This window comes from Nannobrachium achirus (assembly GCF_963921795.1).
Source record: "Nannobrachium achirus genome assembly, chromosome: 1".
Taxonomy (NCBI): domain Eukaryota; kingdom Metazoa; phylum Chordata; class Actinopteri; order Myctophiformes; family Myctophidae; genus Nannobrachium; species Nannobrachium achirus.
The window spans coordinates 67,376,059-67,398,673 of NC_137810.1; the positions used below are offsets into that span (position 1 = coordinate 67,376,059).

Consider the following 22,615-nt stretch of genomic DNA (forward strand, 5'->3'; position numbering starts at 1 on the left):
GAGTATCTATACTTTGACTACGCGAGCACTGGGGTTGACTACTTTATCTAACAACTGTTAATGTCTGTAATATAGAGCAGGGGATTTCAAAGTGGGTGACGGGGCACCCTGGGGTGCCGTGTGATGGCAGTCCAGGGGTGCCGCGAGATAATTTGATAATATTTGGAATTTATTTAGACACTTGAAAAAAGAATATTTAGTATAATTTTAAACTTTTATTTTCAGTCAGTTTTAACTCATTAAAAGCCAAACGCGCGATGTCGCGCGAAAAGTACTCGAGTACTTATAGAGCCAAACGCGCGATGTCGCGCGAAAAGTAATATATTACTGTAACGTTGAGTACATTACCGAGTAGAATGGCCGGATGTCCGGAGACGAAAGTCCGTCGCTGATTCATCATCATCAAGGCTCACGAGCACAAAATAGTAATCCCATAACATTGAGGTGGACGGGGATCTCATCTTTAATGTCCATTATCTCAAAACTACACTTTAGAAGCGAAGATGGAGGCAGATGCTCGCTTATATAACACATGTATAAATACTCCGACGCAATCCAGCATGGCTCCACGTAAACAACGATCGGTTCCGTCGCAGGATGCGATGACGTCAGACCGGAAGTAATCACCTCGTGGCCTTCTGGCCTTCAAAATAAGATAACAGGAGTGAATGGGGGCGGGGGGGGGGGCACTCTGGACATTTTAATCCGTTAAAGTCAGTGGCTTTTAATGAGTTAACTAAAATGGCTGTTATCTCAACGGTTTCCTCGCAACATAATTGCTAAAATATGCTAGAAATATAATAGTGGAGGCTCTAGCTCATATTTTACTTCAAGTCATGATGCAAAGGTCCCCTTTGGCATGGAAGTACCTTAGGACAATAGGAAAGAATTTATCCAAAGAGACAAGTTAGATCACCCTTCATTTTCTTTTTATAGCCATTTTAAAAATGGCCGCCAACAATAAACCACTATTACACCATACCCCATATCTTTGCTTCTGTTAGAGCTATAATAATAATATTGGTGTCAAAGTGTACATTTTTGGGGTCTAGGAATTCAATTAAATAGGTTTCAAAGCAAAAAACCCAATACTTCACTAATTAACATGACAGCGGGGGGTAAAATATGCAAATTTCATGAACAATAACACGTTTTAACAGGGTAACCTACCCCCCCACCCTCCCCTTAAACTTTGATTCACCTTTCCTTTGGTATGGAAGTACCTTAGGGCCATAGGAAACAATTTATCCAAAGAGACAAGTTAGATCACCCTTCATTTTCTTTTTATAGCCATTTTAAAAATGGCCGCAAACAATAAACCACTATTACACCAGACCCCATATCTTTGCTTCTGTTAGAGCTATACTAATAATATTGGTGTCAAAGTGTACATTTATGGGGTCTAGGAATTCAACTAAACAGGTTTCAATGCAAAAAACCCAACACTTCACTAATTAACATGACAGCGGGGGGTAAAATATGCAAATGTCATGAAAAATAAAACGTTTTTAACAGGGTAACCTACCCCCACCACCCCTCCCCCTAAACTTTGATTCACTTTTCCTTTGGTATGGAAGTACCTTAGGGCCATAGGAAACAATTTATCCAAAGAGACAATTTAGATCCCCCTTCATTTTCTATCTATAGCCATTTTAAAAATGGCCTCCAACAATAAACCACTATTACACCAGACCCCAACTTTGCTTCTGTTAGAGCTATAATAATAATATTGGTGTCAAAGTGTACATTTTTGGGGTCTAGGAATTCAACTAAACAGGTTTCAATGCAAAAAAAACAATACTTCACTAATTAACATGACAGCGGGGGGTAAAATATGCAAATTTCATGAAAAAGAATACGTTTTAACAGAGCAACTTACACCCCCCACCCTCCCCCTAAACTTTGATTCACCTTCACCACCCCTCCCCCTAAACTTTGATTCACTTTTCCTTTGGTATGGAAGTACCTTAGGGCCATAGGAAACAATTTATCCAAAGAGACAATTTAGATCACCCTTCATTTTCTATCTATAGCCATTTTAAAAATGGCCTCCAACAATAAACCACTATTACACCAGACCCCAACTTTGCTTCTGTTAGAGCTATAATAATAATATTGGTGTCAAAGTGTACATTTTTGGGGTCTAGGAATTCAACTAAACAGGTTTCAATGCAAAAAAAACAATACTTCACTAATTAACATGACAGCGGGGGGTAAAATATGCAAATTTCATGAAAAAGAATACGTTTTAACAGAGCAACTTACACCCCCACCCTCCCCCTAAACTTTGATTCACCTTTCCTTTGGTATGGAAGTACCTTAGGGCCATAGGAAACAATTTATCCAAAGAGACAATTTAGATCACCCTTCATTTTCTATCTATAGCCATTTTAAAAATGGCCGCCAACAATGAACCACTATTACACCAGACCCCAACTTTGCTTCTGTTAGAGCTATAATAATATTATTGGTGTCAAAGTGTACATTTATGGGGTCTAGGAATTCAACTAAACAGGTTTCAATGCAAAAAACCCAATACTTCACTAATTAACAGGACAGCGGAGGGTAAAATATGCATATGTCATGAAAATATAATATGTTTTAACAGGGTAACTTACCCCCCCACCCCTCCCCCTAAACTTTGATTTACTTTTCCTTTGGTATGGAAGTACCTTAGGGCCATAGGAAAAAACAAATCCAAAGAGACAATTTAGATAACCCTTCATTTTCTATTTATAGCCATTTTAAAAATGGCCGACGACAATAAACCACTATTACACCAGAACCCATAGCTACAATAATACAGTCTGTCTTGCACTTCCAATGGAGCGCATCACACTTTGCTTCTGTTAGAGCTATAATAATATTATTGGTGTCAAAGTGTACATTTATGGGGTCTAGGAATTCAACTAAACAGGTTTCAATGCAAAAAACCCAATACTTCACTAATTAACAGGACAGCGGAGGGTAAAATATGCATATGTCATGAAAATATAATATGTTTTAACAGGGTAACTTACCCCCCCACCCCTCCCCCTAAACTTTGATTTACTTTTCCTTTGGTATGGAAGTACCTTAGGGCCATAGGAAAAAACAAATCCAAAGAGACAATTTAGATAACCCTTCATTTTCTATTTATAGCCATTTTAAAAATGGCCGACGACAATAAACCACTATTACACCAGAACCCATAGCTACAATAATACAGTCTGTCTTGCACTTCCAATGGAGCGCATCACTGCTTGATGGCATGTGATCAAAGTAGCTTCATTTGTGAAGTAAGAGGGAGAGTCGAGCATTAGGACACAGTCCTAACGTCATCCCCGGAAACGGGAGAGTGTTTTCTGCTGGTGTTTCAGTCCGAGTGTATCAAATGGTGCGTTCGGAAATGGGCACTGGGTCTGGTTAGGGTTAGTTTTAGGCATAGTTTTACTGAGGTTAGGGTTGGGTTTAGGCACTCACTACACTGAGCACACACCCGGTGCACATTTCCAAACGCACCCTTTGATACGCTCGGACTGAAACACCAGCAGAAAACACTCTCCCCCCCGGAAACACCATACAGCTTTTGGAGAGATTTCTGGAGAATGGGTGTGTGGGTGGAGATCATCTCAGTGGTGGGGCTAGGGCCAGAGAGCAGCTGAAGAGGTAAGGTGAGTTCAGGCAAGGACTGCTGCACGGACTGTCTTCTTGCCCTTGCCAAAGGCTGTGTTGCTCCCCATTAAAGCATGGAATGCTGGCAGTGCCATTGCCTTGGATGGTCCAAGACTGTGAGCAATGGCATGTGCTGGAATATACCTGGTAAGGGAATTTTTTTCCAAAAGAAGGGGAATATCATAGACAAATTCGCTTCAGTCTGGGAGAACACCAGATCCCATCAGTCATTGAGAAGCCGGTGATGAGCCTTGGAAATGTCTTCAACCGCACTCTGAATGACAGAGATTCCATCAAGGCAACCAGTGCTGACCTGGGGGGGCTCCCTTGAAGATCCAAGGCCTGTGTTTACCAGCATGAAATGCACCCAAAAATCCTCTGGCCTCTACATCTATGATGGCTGAATAAAGATGGCTGGGCCGCAGCCTAAGCAAAATCAGGCTGTACAGGAAGACCAATAAACTCAGGCTCTGTTTCAGCTCAGTCAGGGAGGAGTTTGTGGCAAGGGCACAGGAATATCTGCAGTACAGATCCTGAGCACCCAGGTACCGTACATATCCTGAACATATCCTGAGCAGCTGCTCCAAGGCGCTGGGTGAGGCCTGAGGGCCGGTTTCTATTGAGGAACGACCAGGTCCTGAAATCCATCGCTTAAGCAATCAGCAAGGGCATCAAGGGCATCCAATACTCCCAAGCCACAGCTAAGGCCATTCACTGTGTCAAGGAAGGGAAAAGGTCAGAGAAAACAACAAAGAACTGCTCTGCTGGTTTGCTCTCCACAGCCCGAGACTTAGTGATGACAGTTGACCTGGAGAGGCAGCTGAAAATTCCACCACACATTTCCCTGTCCAGATTGAGACCTGACATCTAGCAGTCTGGAATTTGCCAGTCACTCCCTAAGCACAGCTACGCCACTGTGCATAACAGTTGCCAACAAAGAAGAGCCATAGGCAACATTGGGGATGCAGCAGAAAAAGCCTCCAGATTAAGAGGGGAGAGCAGTGGGGACAGAAGCATGCCACTTGGATACATAACGAGGTCTGATCAGCTTCAGTCGGGTCGCCTGAGGAGGCTGACTCTTGCAGGACCCAAAACACCCAGTGACTCCAGGAAACAACACTGATGATGTGTCCAAGTTTGCATCAGTAAATGATTTGTTTACTGTTAACACATATGGTGCCAACCCCGAGTTTCCCGAGTTTGTATTGGTACCACCGCTGTGCCAACCCCGAGTTTCCCGAGTTTGGGATTTATTTATTTTTTTCAAAAATGTTTTTTGGACCTCCAGAAATGTAATAGGCATGATCGCGATCGCGAAATTGCATGTTTAATAGGGGTGTAACGATACATTTTAATAGCGATTCGATACATATCTCGATATATGGTTGACGATACGATACATGGACGATATTGGTTCATTCATGGCGATACGATACGATTCGATTTAATTATTTAAAATGGATATAGTAACTATTTAGCAAAGAAATTAAATCTGTGTGAAAGGTGTGGATAGTGCTGGTTTTTAAGGGAAACATGTATTATTATGGATATAAATGAGTAAACACAGTGATTATCTTCCAAATACATGGACTTTGTATATTGACAAACGTGCACCTTGACATGAACCCAGATATTACACACATTTATCGATAGACCAGTGTAGCTATATGGAAAGGAAAAGTAATTAAACCTCTCCTTTTCATTTTTTCTTCTTAAAAATGCTAAATACAATGCCCAAGTAGGTAGTATCGATACAATCGATTCTTTGCACTGCCGATTCGATACGATACAAAATTAAACTATACGATTCGATTTTAGCTGTTTTCATTTCGATCTACTTCGATTTTTTAAGTTAAAAACGATATTTCAATACAGTTACTATATATATACCCCTAATGTTTAAACCCCATACCAACCCATTCTTTCAAACATGCCAGCGAAATTGCATGTTTAATAGGGGTGTAACGATACATTTTAATAGCGATTCGATACATATCTCGATATATGGTTGACGATACGATACATGGACGATATTGGTTCATTCATGGCGATACGATACGATTCGATTTAATTATTTAAAATGGATATAGTAACTATTTAGCAAAGAAATTAAATCTGTGTGAAAGATGTGGATAGTGCTGGTTTTTAAGGGAAACATGTATTATTATGGATATAAATGAGTAAACACAGTGATTATCTGCCAAATACATGGACTTTGTATATTGACAAACGTGCACCTTGACATGAACCCAGATATTACACACATTTATCGATAGACCAGTGTAGCTATATGGAAAGGAAAAGTAATTAAACCTCTCCTTTTCATTTTTTCTTCTTAAAAATGCTAAATACAATGCCCAAGTAGGTAGTATCGATACAATCGATTCTTTGCACTGCCGATTCGATACGATACAAAATTAAACTATACGATTCGATTTTAGCTGTTTTCATTTCGATCTACTTCGATTTTTTAAGTTAAAAACGATATTTCAATACAGTTACTATATATATACCCCTAATGTTTAAACCCCATACCAACCCATTCTTTCAAACATGCCAGCCATGTTTGTTTACATCTGAAGAAAACATAATGGCTGATAAATCATGAATGCCTGAACGGATTTCCAAGCGGATTTTTTTTGTTTGAAAGCTGTGAACAGTGGGCACACACGTGGTGCATCATCTAGGCATGGGCGTGCACGATCCGTGCACTATAAATTACATTACAAGTCTATGTTACCCTGTTAAAACGTATTCTTTTTCATGAAATTTGCATATTTTACCCCCCGCTGTCATGTTAATTAGTGAAGTATTGGGTTCTTTACATTGTAACTTGTTTAGTTGAATTCCTAGACCCCAAAAATGTACACTTTGACACCAATATTATTATTATAGCTCTAACAGAAGCAAAGATGGGGTCTGGTGTAATAGTGGTTTATTGTTGGCGGCCATTTTTAAAATGGCTATAGATAGAAAATGAAGGGTGATCTAAATTGTGTCTTTGGATACATTGTTTCCTATGGCCACAGGGTACTTCCATACCAAAGGAAAATTTAATCAAAGTTTAGGGGGAGGGTGGGGAGGTAAGTTACCCTGTTAAAACGTGTTATTTTTCATGAAATTAGCATATTTTACCCCCCGCTGTCATGTTAACTAGTGAAGTATTGTTTTTTTTTGCATTGAAACCTGTTTAGTTGAATTCCTAGACCCCAAAAATGTACACTTTGACACCAATATTATTATTATAGCTCTAACAGAAGCAAAGTTGGGGTCTGGTGTAATAGTGGTTTATTGTCGGCGGCCATTTTTAAAATGGCTATAGATAGAAAATGAAGGGTGATCTAAATTGTCTCTTTGGATAAATTGTTTCCTATGGCCCTAAGGTACTTCCATACCAAAGGAAAAGTGAATCAAAGTTTAGGGGGAGGGGTGAGGGGGTAAGTTACCCTGTTAAAACGTGTTATTTTTCATGAAATTTGCATATTTTACCCCCCGCTGTCATGTTAATTAGTGAAGTATTGGGTTTTTTGCATTGAAACCTGTTTAGTTGAATTCCTAGACCCCATAAATGTACACTTTGACACCAATATTATTAGTATAGCTCTAACAGAAGCAAAGATATGGGGTCTGGTGTAAATGTACACTTTGACACCAATATTATTATTATAGCTCTAACAGAAGCAAAGTTGGGGTCTGGTGTAATAGTGGTTTATTGTCGGCGGCCATTTTTAAAATGGCTATAGATAGAAAATGAAGGGTGATCTAAATTGTCTCTTTGGATAAATTGTTTCCTATGGCCCTAAGGTACTTCCATACCAAAGGAAAAGTGAATCAAAGTTTAGGGGGAGGGGTGAGGGGGTAAGTTACCCTGTTAAAACGTGTTATTTTTCATGAAATTTGCATATTTTACCCCCCGCTGTCATGTTAATTAGTGAAGTATTGGGTTTTTTGCATTGAAACCTGTTTAGTTGAATTCCTAGACCCCATAAATGTACACTTTGACACCAATATTATTAGTATAGCTCTAACAGAAGCAAAGATATGGGGTCTGGTGTAATAGTGGTTTATTGTTGGCGGCCATTTTTAAAATGGCTATAAAAAGAAAATGAAGGGTGATCTAACTTGTCTCTTTGGATAAATTGTTTCCTATGGCCCTAAGGTACTTCCATACCAAAGGAAAGGTGAATCAAAGTTTAAGGGGAGGGGTGGGGGGGTAGGTTACCCTGTTAAAACATGTTATTTTTCATGAAATTTGCATATTTTACCCCCCGCTGTCATGTTAATTAGTGAAGTATTGGGTTTTTTGCTTTGAAACCTATTTAATTGAATTCCTAGACCCCAAAAATGGGGTCTGGTGTAATAGTGGTTTATTGTTGGCGGCCATTTTTAAAATGGCTATAAAAAGAAAATGAAGGGTGATCTAACTTGTCTCTTTGGATAAATTGTTTCCTATGGCCCTAAGGTACTTCCATACCAAAGGAAAGGTGAATCAAAGTTTAAGGGGAGGGGTGGGGGGGTAGGTTACCCTGTTAAAACATGTTATTTTTCATGAAATTTGCATATTTTACCCCCCGCTGTCATGTTAATTAGTGAAGTATTGGGTTTTTTGCTTTGAAACCTATTTAATTGAATTCCTAGACCCCAAAAATGTACACTTTGACACCAATATTATTATTATAGCTCTAACAGAAGCAAAGATATGGGGTATGGTGTAATAGTGGTTTATTGTTGGCGGCCATTTTTAAAATGGCTATAAAAAGAAAATGAAGGGTGATCTAACTTGTCTCTTTGGATAAATTCTTTCCTATTGTCCTAAGGTACTTCCATGCCAAAGGGGACCTTTGCATCATGACTTGAAGTTAACAGCTTATTTTTCGGGGCTAGAGCTTCCACTATAAGGTTATGAATACAATGTAGGGGTGCCTCATATGAAAAATATATGTATATAAAAGTTTGGGAACCTCTGATATAGAGCACCATGGCTTTAGCCTTGCACACCAGAGCCTCTCCTCCTCTCGAGCCACACCAGTGACAGTCTGTGTCCTAGATACCAAAATAGCAGCATTCAGTCAGTCAGTCAGTCAGTCAGTCAGTATAAACAAACTGCAGCTTCCTTTGGCTCAAATACCTGGCCTGACGACATTCACTGCATGAGCTGCTCTCTGCAGAGCCTGTCCGGTCCACAGACCAGAATAAACAACGACCAGTTGAGCCAGTTTGGTCTCCGCTGTAGAGATATGTGAGGGGAAAGCGCCAAACAAACAGTTTGTGGCTGTCAGTGTCCCCTCCCATATCTCTGTTTCGGCGCTCATATTTTGTTACACTTTAACCCATTTAGGCCTAGAAATATGGAATGCTTTAACCAGTGAAAAATAGCAGATATACAAGCTCACAGCGCGGCACTGAGAGCTTGTAGATCTGCTATTTTTGAAAAAGTCATGAAAATGTGTGCAAATCTTTGAATATATGTATTTTCAAAGCGAACGATTGTAACTCAATTTAAGCTTCTGGGGGGGTCCCTGGAACTAAATATTTTGAGATGGGGGTCCGTGGCCAAATAAATATCATTTTGGGGGTGCTTCACATGAAAATGTTTGAGAACCACTGACATAGTAGTCTCTCAAGAACAGACTAACTGAGCTCCAGTTAAGTGAAAAGGACCTTTTCTTTGATGATGGCCGGCCAGATTGCTGACATAGAAACATAGGGTTTTTCCAAAAACCTTAGAAGGATTCAAAAGACACTTATAGAATTGGGTAAAAATAACAGATCTACAAGCTCGTAGCGCGGCACTCGGTGCCGCGCTGTGAGCTTGTATATCTGCTATTTTTCAATAGTTAAAGCATAAAATAATGATACACAATAATGTGTGCCCGTTCTAAACACGTTTGATAGGAGTCCCCCCAGGGAGGGACAGCGAATGCACTTTGGAAAGTGTATTCGCTCTTTCTGCCCCCAGGGGCGTACAGTATATTATACTAATATTCTTTATATTTTCACCAAAAGGCCCTGTTAGAAATGTCACCCCCCCTGCCTCTCTGACATTCTCTGCACGTCCCTGTCGGGCAGAAAGCTTTTATCTCCATATGCTAACTTCATCAGAGACAGACGTATACCGTAAGACTACAGCTATATTTCCCACCACTATTGTTATCGTGTGGACTCAAAGTTATTGAGAGCAGCTCCCTTACAGATCTGTAACTTCGTTTTTTGGTTGGTGTTGTTTTAGTTTTTTAGTTTTTCACAAGAACTGGATATCTTTCTCATAAAAGACAACCGCTGCTATACAGAAGCAAGGAGCTTGCTGATTGGTCAGTCAGGCAGTCAAAGAGACCAATCAAAAGGCTGACATACTGGGGATAATAAGGATTTCCTCGGAATGTTGTGTTTAGCAGTAGAACCCTGAGGTCAGGGAAACACCAAACATGATGGTTAACATTCTATACGCTGCTGAGTTCAGGTTGAGCACTAAAACAGGAATGTGTTAATTACAGTAGCCTATACTGTATGTTAAATTAGCATTTCATACGTGTCAGGTATGTAAGCTACAGGAGCCTTCTTCCCCCATCCAGTGCAGTTGGGTTTACTTTAAACTATAGGTATGGTATTCTTAAAATGAGTTTTTAGGCAGCTGTAAGTTCTCTCTGGTTTGTCATGTTGTTGCTGTGGTGTTTTTCCATTATGTAGGTAGATGCTTATAGCTAAATCCGTCATATTTACTGTACATTTACTGTGAAATCAATCAATCAATCAATCATGTTCATTGATCCGATTGAGGTCGATTCTAGCAAAACACTTCAACAAAGTTCAAACTGACACAGAGGCAGTTATAAGGTGCACATCTTTGTCAAGCTCGCCGTGCAGCCTTTGTGTTTTCAAATACAACCGTATAAAACTAGGGTTTCATCAGTCTGCTCAAAATAGTTGACCAGCAGTTGTCCTACAGTTACAATAGCCTACACATAATCAATCATATATCTTATTAACCCTTAAGTTCTGTTCGGGTCATTTTGACCCGTTTTACATTTTCATTTGAAAAAAAAAGGTAGAAGTTTAAATTTTTTCCGTCTGAAACTCACTGGCCTTAAAGATTCTTCTGAGATGAACGTGTAAAAAAAATCTTTTTGCACTACACCCATGCTACACCCCCCTCATATTTTTTGAACCTTAAGTGCTGTTCGGGTCATTTTGACCCGGAAGCACATAATTATGCACAGAAATACACAGTATTGTGCCAAAACACAGACACACAGCCCCCCCCCTTCTAACACCCCCCTTCCGAAGCCCCCCTGTCTGATTTTAATTTTTTCCTATAAGCATGAGCAATATTGCCCAGTATTAAATAAAGTAGTTTTTTTACATGAATTCCAGCTAAATCAGTAAAAACGCCTAGCTCGTTCAGTGTTTAATGTGATATAGCAAAGCAGAAATGCAAACATTTACCATATATATCATATGAATTGTTTGGTATTGAGTCAAAGTCAATGTATCATGATGATTTGTTAAGTTAAAATTTATATTAGTGTTGTTGTTTTTAAACCAAATATCCCCCGGGTCAAAATGACCCGAACAGAACGAAGGTGTAGTGAATCTGAACAGAACTTAAGGGTTAATAAATTATCCTAATAAAATAAATATACATTGTGATACGATCGTGGATCGTGATAGCCATAACTGTCCATAGCCTAAATCATTCATCATGAGTATTCATCGTGAGTATATAACTAAATTGAAATGAAATCAAAATGTTACATTTGAGGATTCCCCAAAAAAAAAGAACAAAAAATAATTAAAGATTCCGATTCAAAAGAAGCAAAAATAGCCGATCTACAAGCTCAAAACGCATCGCAGCGCGATGCGTTTGGAGCTTGTAGATCGGCTATTTTTGCTTCTTTTGTATGAGATACTAGAATGACAAAGTAGCACGTAGCAATATGCAATGTGGCCCTCTAGAGTGAAGGTGGAAATATAGTGGCCCTCTCCATCATCAATGTTGCCCACACCTGATATATACAGTATCACTGTAGCAAAGGATCATTCGGCTCATATTTCTGCATAACTGTTGCAGGAGTCAGACAATGGAAAGCCAGAGCAGGTCCTAATAACAGGTTCCATGTTATCAGACATGCATTTGTCAGACTGCAGGGTTTTGGCACATGTCTCGTGGCACGCGTAGGTAGCGTCCAAGGCATTCCTTGTGGAGAAGAGGAAAGAGCCAAAGGCGTGGGAAGCAGTTCACTTGGGAAAAACTGAGTCCATCCTCTTTGGATCAAATCATAACCTCAAAAAAGTCGATAACTTCACAATCAAAGTGGGTGACAAGGTCATAACACGTAAAAACGAAATCTCTTACTTAGGATGTATCCTTGAAGCTAATCTTTCCAGCGAAAAGATGACTTCTAAAGTAATAAATAAAATAAACCAACGAACTCGCTTCCTACAGAGGATCGCCCCAATGGTCAATTTCAACACACTGAAGACCATAGCTGGTGCAATAATCCAGCCCCTGTTTGACTACGGAGTTCACGTATGGTATCGTGACGCCCCACAAGCCCTTAAAACTTTTTTTTTCTATTGATTACTCATGCCACCCAAATGCATTTGTGTCCCCATCCGGAAATGAATGGGGGTACATTTACTATAATCAAGTCTCCATGCATAGAGGGGGGAAAAAAGTAATCTTGGGGGTGAACTACTTATTTAAGTATAAAAGGGGAAACATTAGTAGTTCCACAACAGCTTGTGTGTATTCAGTTACCTCTCTTCTCTGTGGCTTGCACAGACCGGCTTTGATTGACAGCTTCCTCACCCTCTCCGTGTTGCATTGAGTTTAAGTTGAGCCAAGTTCATTGACATTGTTCTCCTGCTGCTCCATGATGTCTTTATGACATCATAAAACTGTCAGCTTATAGCCCCACCCACCCAGCCTCAACATGTCATCAGCGACATCCCCTGGAAGCACCTGGAAGTAAGCAAGCAGTAAATACATAACTTTAGAGGGCACTTTTCGAACCACACCAACAACAACAACACAAAGCTACAGCCATTAGGAAAACAAAAACAGTAGAGTAAAATCTAAGGATAAAATATACATTAATAAAAAAAGCAAAGTACATCCATTAACATCAACAATTCAAACTAAATAAGACAAACATAAAAAGATATACAAGATAGTGAAAGGACAATAAAAGGTATTACAGTTACAGTTTACATTTTAGGCATTTAGCAGACACTTTTAATCCAAAGCGACTTACAATAAGCAGATAATGCATCACTATAATAAACAAGATAATATGTCAGAACATCAACAACAATATAACAAATGCATATGAATATCAATCTAAAAAACAATATAATCAGTAAAGAAAAAAAGGATTCTAAAAAACCTAAAAACAAATGCTAACTAGCTTCATGTATGGTCATTGAGTGTTTCAGTAGTGCTATGGGTTTAGGTGGAGTCTGAAAAGGTGAGTCTTCAGTCCACGGTGAAAGCTAGCGAGTGAGTCCGTTGATCTAAGTGCAACAGGGAGTTTATTCCACGGCTTGGGGGCCAGGAGGGCAAACTGTCTCGGACGAGTGGATTTTTGCCCTGGGGTTTTTAGCGAGGGTTCTGTCAGCATCCCTGTGTTGGCTGATGAACGGGTGGGGGTGTAGGAGTTGATCAGGTTTTGGAGGTATGGAGGAGCCGTACCTTTGGCTGGTATGAAAAGAATCAGCCTCGAATCATGATCTGCAAGCTCTGCAAGCTCGCAATGCTCCACAATTTGGGACTTGGACTAACAATAATTTTGAGTTGAGAGATTTTTTTTTAATTAGTTAAGTGGCAGTGGGAGCTGTGTAGATTCATTTTCCCAGAATAGGGGTCCGTCACCCTCTGTTTTAATATGAACTGCAACATCCTTTGAGTTGTTTTTTTCCCTTTCCTTTCCAAGCCTTGGCGACACGGTCCCAGAAGAGAAGGACATCGATGTCAACCGGGCCGACTTGAAGAAACACCTGACGCTGACCGAGATGGACGGCAAACCATGGTATGTACCATGTTGATCTGATCTGCCGGTCATCACATTAACTCATTTGCTGCTATTTTAAACATAGGCTGAACTGTTTTCCTGCCAAATTGTCCTTACCTTTTAACGTGGGCACGTGCACGCATAGTGCACGATCTGTGCGCGACTCATGTAGTAGACGGGTAGACTCGATGACAGCTTTCGAATTAAAAAAAAATCCATTGGAATAGACATATCCGTTGCCAGGCTGTATCCCTGCTGTATCCGCCAGTGTTTACATAAGAAAACATTGGAAACAGCCAGCTGTGCGCTATGGTAACACGTGGACACGTTCGCGTACATAGCAGACGATATGTGTGCAGATCATATGCCATATACCAAGAATCAAACAGCTATCAAATAAAACAAAACGCATGAAAAAAGACAATGATATGACCGTGCAGCTCCTTCCTTTGTTTACAATGGAAACCTATGGGACCTGAGCTATCATTGGGCCTTAGACCGAATACGGAAACCTAGATCCGGTCAGAACCGGAAATAGGGCCGGATACAGTTAGGAGGCGGGCTATAGAGTTTGAATCGGCTATATACAGCGATCATACTTTTAATTGTTTCATAATGATTAAAGCTAATTACATTTCCGGGATCTACGGGCATAGCAGAGTGGTACATCTGGACCACCGCTCATCACATTATTGGCCTAGAGAACCATGCTATGTACCATGTTGATTTGGACCACCCGTCATCACATCATTGGCTTAGAGAAGTGACGAAAACAAAAATTCAAGGCTTAATTCATATTGTGGGGTCCCAGATTTAAAACACAACCAACACCAGACAAATGGACAGTTTAAGCCACTTTTGGGCACGTTTATTTAGTATATAGCAGAATAAACAACAGCAGCGGAGCCTCGCTCCGTTCAATGCAAGTACTTCACCAAACAGAAATTGTATCGTTTTCTTAAACGTTTCAGAATAACTCAGATCAACATTTGTTTAAAGAATGAATTGCTATCTAGGCAGAGCAAAGTCAAACAACTTAAGCGAGTATAAGTGTAACCAAAGTTCTCCCCGGCCCGGGGCGGATTGATACTTGCAGTCTTTCAGTAGTAGGTTTATGTTTCAAGGCACAATTTCAAAGCCGTCACACTCACGGGCAGTGCGCAAGAGTACGAGATGTTTACAGGTACAATTCCAAAACCCTCGCACTCTCCATCGTGCGGCTCTCCAGGTCAGCTTCAGCGTCTCCTCTATATTGCCTGGTGAAGGACAGATAACGTCGGGTTAACATTACATTCCTCTGTATTACAATTAGAAGCAGAACATGTGGAGTGTAGCTTAATATCTAAAGCTTTCTTACCGCCAGTAGCCCGACCGCCAGCATAGTGAGTCAGTGCAGACTGAGGCAGAGGAGGCTCTTTTGTTTGGCCAGGGGACCCAGCCCTGAGCAACGCAGCTGTACTCAGATTAGGCTGATGGAACAGGTAATACGGCAGGTAACGCCCTTCTATTACCTGTCCCAGGGCTGGGTGTCGTCTCTGAGAGCCAGCTCTCCTCCCTCTCCACTGACCCACTGTGCTGTGAGGCTCACCTGTGAGGCGGTTGCCTAGCGACACTCCACACATCCTCCCCCTAAGCTCGCCGTTGCTAGCGGGAGCTTCACTCTTCTCATCTTCATACAGTCTTGAAAGGGCATCGGCATGGGGAATTTGTTTCCCGGGTCTGTGTTCCACATTGAAATGATAGTCTTGGAGCTCCAGGAACCAGCGTGTGACTCGGCTGTTCCTATCCTTGTTGCGAGACATCCACTTCAGGGGCGCATGGTCAGTGATGAGGGTGAAGGTGCGGCCCCACAGGTAATACCTCAGGTGATGTATGGCCCACTTCACGGCAATAGCTTCTTTCTCCACGACGGCATAGTTCCTTTCATGCTTCAACAGCTTCCGGCTGACATATAGGACGGGGTGCTCCTCTCCATTCACCACCTGGGCGAGCACGGCTCCCAACCCGGTATTGGAGGCGTCGGTGTGGAGTAGGAAAGGCTTTTCGAAGTCTGGTGCCACCAGCACAGGTTCTTCACACAGGGCGTCTTTCAACGTTTGGAAAGCTGTTTCCGTCTCGGGCGTCCACCTGACCAGTCGGGGCAGGGACTGGCGCGTCAGGTCGTATAGGGGGGCTGCAACAGTAGCATAACCTTTAATAAACTTTTGATAATATGACAACAAGCCTAAATATGACTTCACCTGTTTCTGGGTGACAGGGCGGGGCCAGTTCCTTATTTTTTCCACTTTCCTCTCCTGGGGTTTCACGCACCCCCGACCAATTGTGAAACCGAGGTAGTTGGTCTCGGTGAGACCGACGCGACACTTCTTGGCGTTGGCGGTGAGCCCAGCCTTGCGGAGGGCCCCTAGGACAGCTTCCAGGTGGTGGAGGTGCAGGTCCCAGCTGGAGCTGTGGATCACGATGTCGTCGAGGTAGGCGGCTGCGTAGTCCCGGTGGGGTCTCAACACGCAGTCCATCAGCCGTTGGAAGGTGGCGGGGGCCCCATGGACACCGAAAGGTAGGACTGTATACTGGTAGAGCCCCTCAGGGGTGGAGAAGGCCGTCTTCTCCTTGGCTCTCTCCGTCAGGGGTACCTGCCAGTACCCTTTCGTGAGGTCGAGGGTGCTCACGTACCGCGCCGGGCCCAGTCGTTCGATCAGCTCGTCTACTCGTGGCATGGGGTATGCGTCAAAGGCGGAGACTTCATTCAGCTTTCGGAAGTCATTGCAGAAGCGTAGAGACCCATCTGGCTTCGGGACGATGACGATAGGGCTGGACCATGGACTTCGAGACTCCTCGATCACTCCAAGCTCCAACATCATCTCCACTTCTTCCTTGATGGCTTTACGTCTGGCTTCTGGGATACGATACGGTCGCAGTCGGACCACCCTCCCGGGTGTAGTTATGATGTCATGGCGAATGACCGGGGTCCGACCGGGCAGGACGGAGAAGACGTCGCGGGCCCGACTCAGCACTTCTTTTACGTCTTGCTTCTGTGCCGGGGCTAGGTCCTCTCCTATGGGCACTTCAGGGAAAGACTGGGGAGAACTGGTCGTTAATAGGACAGAGGACGGCAGCGGCTCCGCCACATGCCATTTCTTCAACAGGTTCACATGGTAAATCTGTTTCCGTTTCCGGCGGCCCGGCTGGCTCACACAATAGTTCACAGGGCCCACTTTCTCCACCACCTCGTAGGGGCCGTGCCATTTTGCCAGAAATTTACACTCAGAGGTGGGTATTAGGACCAAGACTTTCTCCCCCACTTTGAATTCTCTAATGGTGGCCCCCCGGTTATAGGTGCGAGCTTGCTCCCGCTGGGCTTGTTGCATATGCTCTCTGACTATGGGCCACACCTTCCTGGCCCGGGCCTGCAGAACATCTACATGTTCAATTACGTTCCGGTGGCCTGGCTGTTGGCTCTCCCAAGTTTCTTTTGCAATGTCTAGTAGTCCACGGGGACTCCTCCCATACAACAGTTCAAAGGGGGAGAAGCCCGTGGAGGACTGGGGAACCTCTCGGATGGCAAACAGTACATATGGAATTAATTGGTCCCAATCTTTCCCATCTTTGTCAATTATTTTCTTTAGCATTTTTTTTAATGTCGCATTAAAGCGTTCACAGAGGCCATCTGTCTGGGGGTGAAAGACTGACGTACGTATACGTTTAACTTTAAGCCACCGATACAACATTGACAAAACTCTTGACATAAAACAGGTGCCCTGGTCAGTCAAAATTTCATTCGCAATTCCCACCCGGCTAAACAGCATGACTAGTTCGTGTGCTATGGCCTTGGCTGTAGCCGCCCGTAGTGGAATAGCTTCGGGAAACCTAGTGGCATAGTCGATTATTACAAGTAAGTACTTGTGACCTCGGCCAGATTTTGGTAGGGGCCCCACAATGTCCATGGCGATACGTGAGAATGGGGTTTCAATAATTGGTAGAGGAATCAGGGGGTTTCTAAAGTAGGGCCGTGGGGCTGTTTTCTGGCAGTCTGGGCAGCTTTTACAAAAATCCTCTACTGCCCGTTTTACGCCGGGCCAATAAAACCGGGCCAAAATACGTTCGTAAGTCTTTTCTACTGCCAAATGAGCCCCCAGTTGGTGAGTATGGGCTAAATACAGAACCCGTGACACATAAGACTTAGGAACCAACAATTGCTCTAGAGTGTCACCTGCCCTGTCTTTAGTTAGCCTGTACAATAGGTCATTTTTCACTATAAAGCAAGGAAACGTGTATTCACTCACCCCCTCACACTTTTGGCCGTCTATGGCCACCACACGCTGCCTGGCTAGGTTCAGGTTCGGGTCCGCCCATTGGTCGGCGGCGTACTTCCCGCTCCTCAGCCCACGGTCCGGCTCCAATGCCGAAAACCCGGGGGCTTCATCTCCCTCCGGCGTCACGCTGTCCTCTGCGGCCGCCCGGCGTCCCCGCCGGGTCCGCGCTCCACTGGTTGCCAACCCGTCTTCACTTTTCTCGCTCTCCCTCTCGAGCGCCTCCTCCCCCCCTCTTCTTTCCTCTGCGGAGGTGCTGTCGTCGTGGGCCTCGTCGCTCGGGCCGAACACGGGGCAGGCGCGGTAGGTGGTTCTCGGCTGGCTATGGCGGGGACGGCGCCGTCTTCGTACCTCAAGGTTTCGTCTCGGCGGCCAGTACTGATCGTAGAGCGGGCAGTCAGAGCCGATGAGCAGTGGGACAGGGAGGTTGGGAACCACTCCAGCCGTCACGAGCAGGTCTCCCCTCGGCGAGAGCACTTTGATCTGTGTGACGGGGTAGAAGCGGAGATCACCGTGGACGCAGGTTACAGGAACGGTGACGTCGCCCACCTTCCCCGCCAGGTCAGGGTGAACTAGTGTGACAGCGCTGCCCGAATCCAACAGGGCGTGGGTGTCCACGCCGTGGATGCGCACCGGTACCGTGGCGTGCCGTCGTTTTCCCGTGCCGGAGTGTAGACACGGCCTTGGCTGCTCCGAGCCGGACGCACTGGGCATGGACACGTCCCTCCTCACCTCCGGACAGGACCAGGACAGGTGATCCGGCTGGCCGCAGACGTAGCACCGCCGCTGGGTAGGGGGAGTTCGGCCGCTTCTCTCTGGCGGCGCGCTCCGTGGACGTGGTGGCGAGCGGGGAGAGCTTGGTCGCCGTTGTTTCTCTCGGCCGGCGCGCTCCTCCCGCCTCATCATCTCTGTGCTGACATGGTGGTTCTCAAGCAGGGCTATCAGCTCTTCCAACGAACCGGGACTCACTCTAGATGCGTATTGTCGGGCGTCTGGCGGCAAAGCTCTAACGCAGCGGTCGATTACAAGTCTCTCCACAGCGGGGGGATCACCCGGGCTGGTCAGCCAACTAGTCGTCAGACGCAGCAAGGAAGCAAGCTGGGCACGGGGCGGCCCGTCAGTTCTATACATCCAATTGTGGTACCGCTGTGCCCGGGCCGGGATACTATAACCATAACTTGCTAATATTGCTGCTTTTAACTTATTAAAGTCTCGAGCGTCCGCTGTTGAGAGGTCGCGGCAAGCCCGCTGCGCCTCGCCAGTCAGAAACGGTGCCAAAACCGCGGCCCACTCAGCCTGTGGCCACCGTTCCCGAGTAGCCGTGCGCTCAAACAATTCCAAATAAGCTTCAATATCATCGTCACCGGGGGCAAATTTAGTGAGTACTTCGGCTGGGGCTCGCGCCGCTGTTGTATCCCTATTAACTTTACGTATGAGCTCATGCACGGCTGTCTGTAACTCAGCCTGGCTTTTTAACAGCGCCGTAAGCGCCTGTGCATGTTCCATTGTGTGTTGCTGGTGAGGTTCGAAACCCGATTCTCCACCAAATGTGGGGTCCCAGATTTAAAACACAACCAACACCAGACAAATGGACAGTTTAAGCCACTTTTGGGCACGTTTATTTAGTATATAGCAGAATAAACAACAGCAGCGGAGCCTCGCTCCGTTCAATGCAAGTACTTCACCAAACAGAAATTGTATCGTTTTCTTAAACGTTTCAGAATAACTCAGATCAACATTTGTTTAAAGAATGAATTGCTATCTAGGCAGAGCAAAGTCAAACAACTTAAGCGAGTATAAGTGTAACCAAAGTTCTCCCCGGCCCGGGGCGGATTGATACTTGCAGTCTTTCAGTAGTAGGTTTATGTTTCAAGGCACAATTTCAAAGCCGTCACACTCACGGGCAGTGCGCAAGAGTACGAGATGTTTACAGGTACAATTCCAAAACCCTCGCACTCTCCATCGTGCGGCTCTCCAGGTCAGCTTCAGCGTCTCCTCTATATTGCCTGGTGAAGGACAGATAACGTCGGGTTAACATTACATTCCTCTGTATTACAATTAGAAGCAGAACATGTGGAGTGTAGCTTAATATCTAAAGCTTTCTTACCGCCAGTAGCCCGACCGCCAGCATAGTGAGTCAGTGCAGACTGAGGCAGAGGAGGCTCTTTTGTTTGGCCAGGGGACCCAGCCCTGAGCAACGCAGCTGTACTCAGATTAGGCTGATGGAACAGGTAATTCGGCAGGTAACGCCCTTCTATTACCTGTCCCAGGGCTGGGTGTCGTCTCTGAGAGCCAGCTCTCCTCCCTCTCCACTGACCCACTGTGCTGTGAGGCTCACCTGTGAGGCGGTTGCCTAGCGACACTCCACAATATGGTCTGTAATTGATAGAAAATGAATCAAATACACATAATATACTGTAAGTACATGTATGGTGCTATATGTATATATATGTATAATATATGTATAATATAATTTAAATTGATTTTTCAATGAAGTTATCGTTACACCCCTAGAACAGTATACTGTAGCTAACATCTGAAATGACAAATCTGACATGATGAATTGCAGTGGGGTGAAAAGGGTCTCAATCCATTTCAATGTAATGTTTAGAACCTCAAATAACAGGAATGGCAAAAGGTTTATGTGAAAACCACAGCATCTACATATGTGCATGCGTGTGTGCGTGTGTGTGTGTGTGTGTGTGTGTGTGTGTGTGTGTCAGTGTGTGTTCATTGTGTGTTCATTGTGTGTTCATTGTGTGTTCATTGTGTGTTCATTGTGTTGCAGTGTGTCTGGATGGACCGGGCAGCCTCAGACCACCTGTCTGTTCATTGTGTGTTCATTGTGTTGCAGTGTGTCTGGATGGACCGGGCAGCCTCAGACCACCTGTCTGTTCATTGTGTGTTCATTGTGTGTTCATTGTGTTGCAGTGTGTCAGGATGGACCGGCCAGCCTCAGACCACCTGTCTGTTCCATAAGGGAGATCAGATTCTGGCCATCAACGACCTCCACACCTGCAGCGTGGGAGAATTCCACAACTACCTGAGCAAACTACTGAAGAACGACGTACGTTTAGACAGAAAACACACTCCCATGTTGCACACACTGCCACCTGCACACTTTACCATCCTATTTTACAATGTAGGCATTTTATCCACCTTACAAAATGCTAAAACTAAAATGTTTTTGCCTCAGGGAGCACCACCTGCTTGTTTGTGTAGAAGTGTAGTGTTAAGGGAAGGGAGGCCGGGCGGGGGAGGGTGATAATTGTCATTGCACATAATCCTACAGGCTGGGGGTGGCACGCAGGAGGAGGAGTAGGACTTAATGTCCTCACTGGCAGGTGAGCCAGTAGGATACAACAGCAGTGGCATCACAGAAATGTTTGTGGGGAGGAATCAAGTGTGTCCAGGGTGTTTTAGGGAAGGGAGAAGAGTCTGGGACGCGTGGAGCGTTGTCCAGGGTGTTTTACGGAAGGGAGAAGAGTCTGGGACGCGTGGAGCGTTGTCCAGGGTGTTTTAGGGAAGGGAGAAGAGTCTGGGACGCGTGGAGCGTTGTCCAGGGTGTTTTAGGGAAGGGAGAAGAGTCTGGGACGTGTGGAGCGTTGTCCAGGGTGTTTTACGGAAGGGAGAAGAGTCTGGGACGTGTGGAGCGTTGTCCAGGGTGTTTTACGGAAGGGAGAAGAGTCTGGGACGAGTGGAGCATTGTCCAGGGTGTTTTAGGGAAGGGAAAAGAGTCTAGGGTGTGTGGAGCGTTGTCCAGGGTGTTTTAGGGAAGGGAGAAGAGTCTGGGATGTGTGGATCCTTCTGCTATTGCCGCAATTTTTCAACAGATGAATTAATACAAACAATTCTGCCTTCATAATAATTGCCTCCATCTCAAATAATTGCAATCGGCCAATTATGTGATAGTTGTGACAAGGCCTATTATGTGCAGCTAATATTGGTCTGACTGACTGACTGTCTGTCTGTGTTTGTTGTGTTTTCAGGTGAAGCTGACCATCTTGCGTCTGCCGGGATGCCCACCGTTGCACTCGATCAGCTGCCTGTGCAGTGACCGGTGAGGCCGTCCTGACCGTCTGTCCAGTGTCCTGTTGGAAACGCTCCAGCTGGATCCTGCTTGGTAGAGGCTGGCGGAGTCCAGCTGCTTGGACCGTGGTTTGCATGGATCCAACCTGTCTTCGTCCGCTGCACACTTCTCTGGTTCAACTAGAGTTTGAACATTGTGTGAAATGTAGCTTTCTTCTTTTATAAAGAAAGCAGTGTAATAACGTATCAATACTTAAAGACGGGTTGCCGTGATCTTTTTCCTCCCCTGAAACATGATCGTCAGGTATTATGATTATACAAGGAGGAACTTCTTTTCCAAAAAGTGTACAGAACGTGTTAAAATGATGTGTTCATGTGGCCACACCCACCTGTTCATTAAGTATCCCTGGTTTTCACCTTAGCACCGCCCACCTCGAGTTAGCCATGACCCACAGCTGTTGTTGTATGATACTAAGGGGAGTGGGGTGATTTTAGTGTGCCACTGAAACAGTGTATTTCGGTTAGGCCTTTTGACTCACAGGCTTTCAGGAAGAAACCAAAAGTACACAGGGAAGACATATTTGCCTATTATAACCTCATCCGGGGATCTAT

At 44.3% G+C, this 22,615-nt stretch overlaps 1 protein-coding gene across 1 annotated transcript in view; it reads left to right on the plus strand.

Moving 5' to 3' along the window:
- The window catches only part of LOC308289542 (pleckstrin homology domain-containing family S member 1-like), a 38,598-nt gene extending 16,525 nt beyond the window's left edge, over positions 1–22,073 (plus strand). The window contains exons 12-14 of the mRNA XM_080731253.1: positions 13,587–13,682; positions 20,906–21,041; positions 21,964–22,073. Coding sequence (XP_080587379.1) covers positions 13,587–13,682; positions 20,906–21,041; positions 21,964–22,038 — 307 coding nt within the window. The 3' untranslated portion in view covers positions 22,039–22,073. The remainder of the gene's footprint in view (positions 1–13,586; positions 13,683–20,905; positions 21,042–21,963) is intronic.
- The last annotated feature ends 542 nt before the right edge of the window (positions 22,074–22,615 follow it).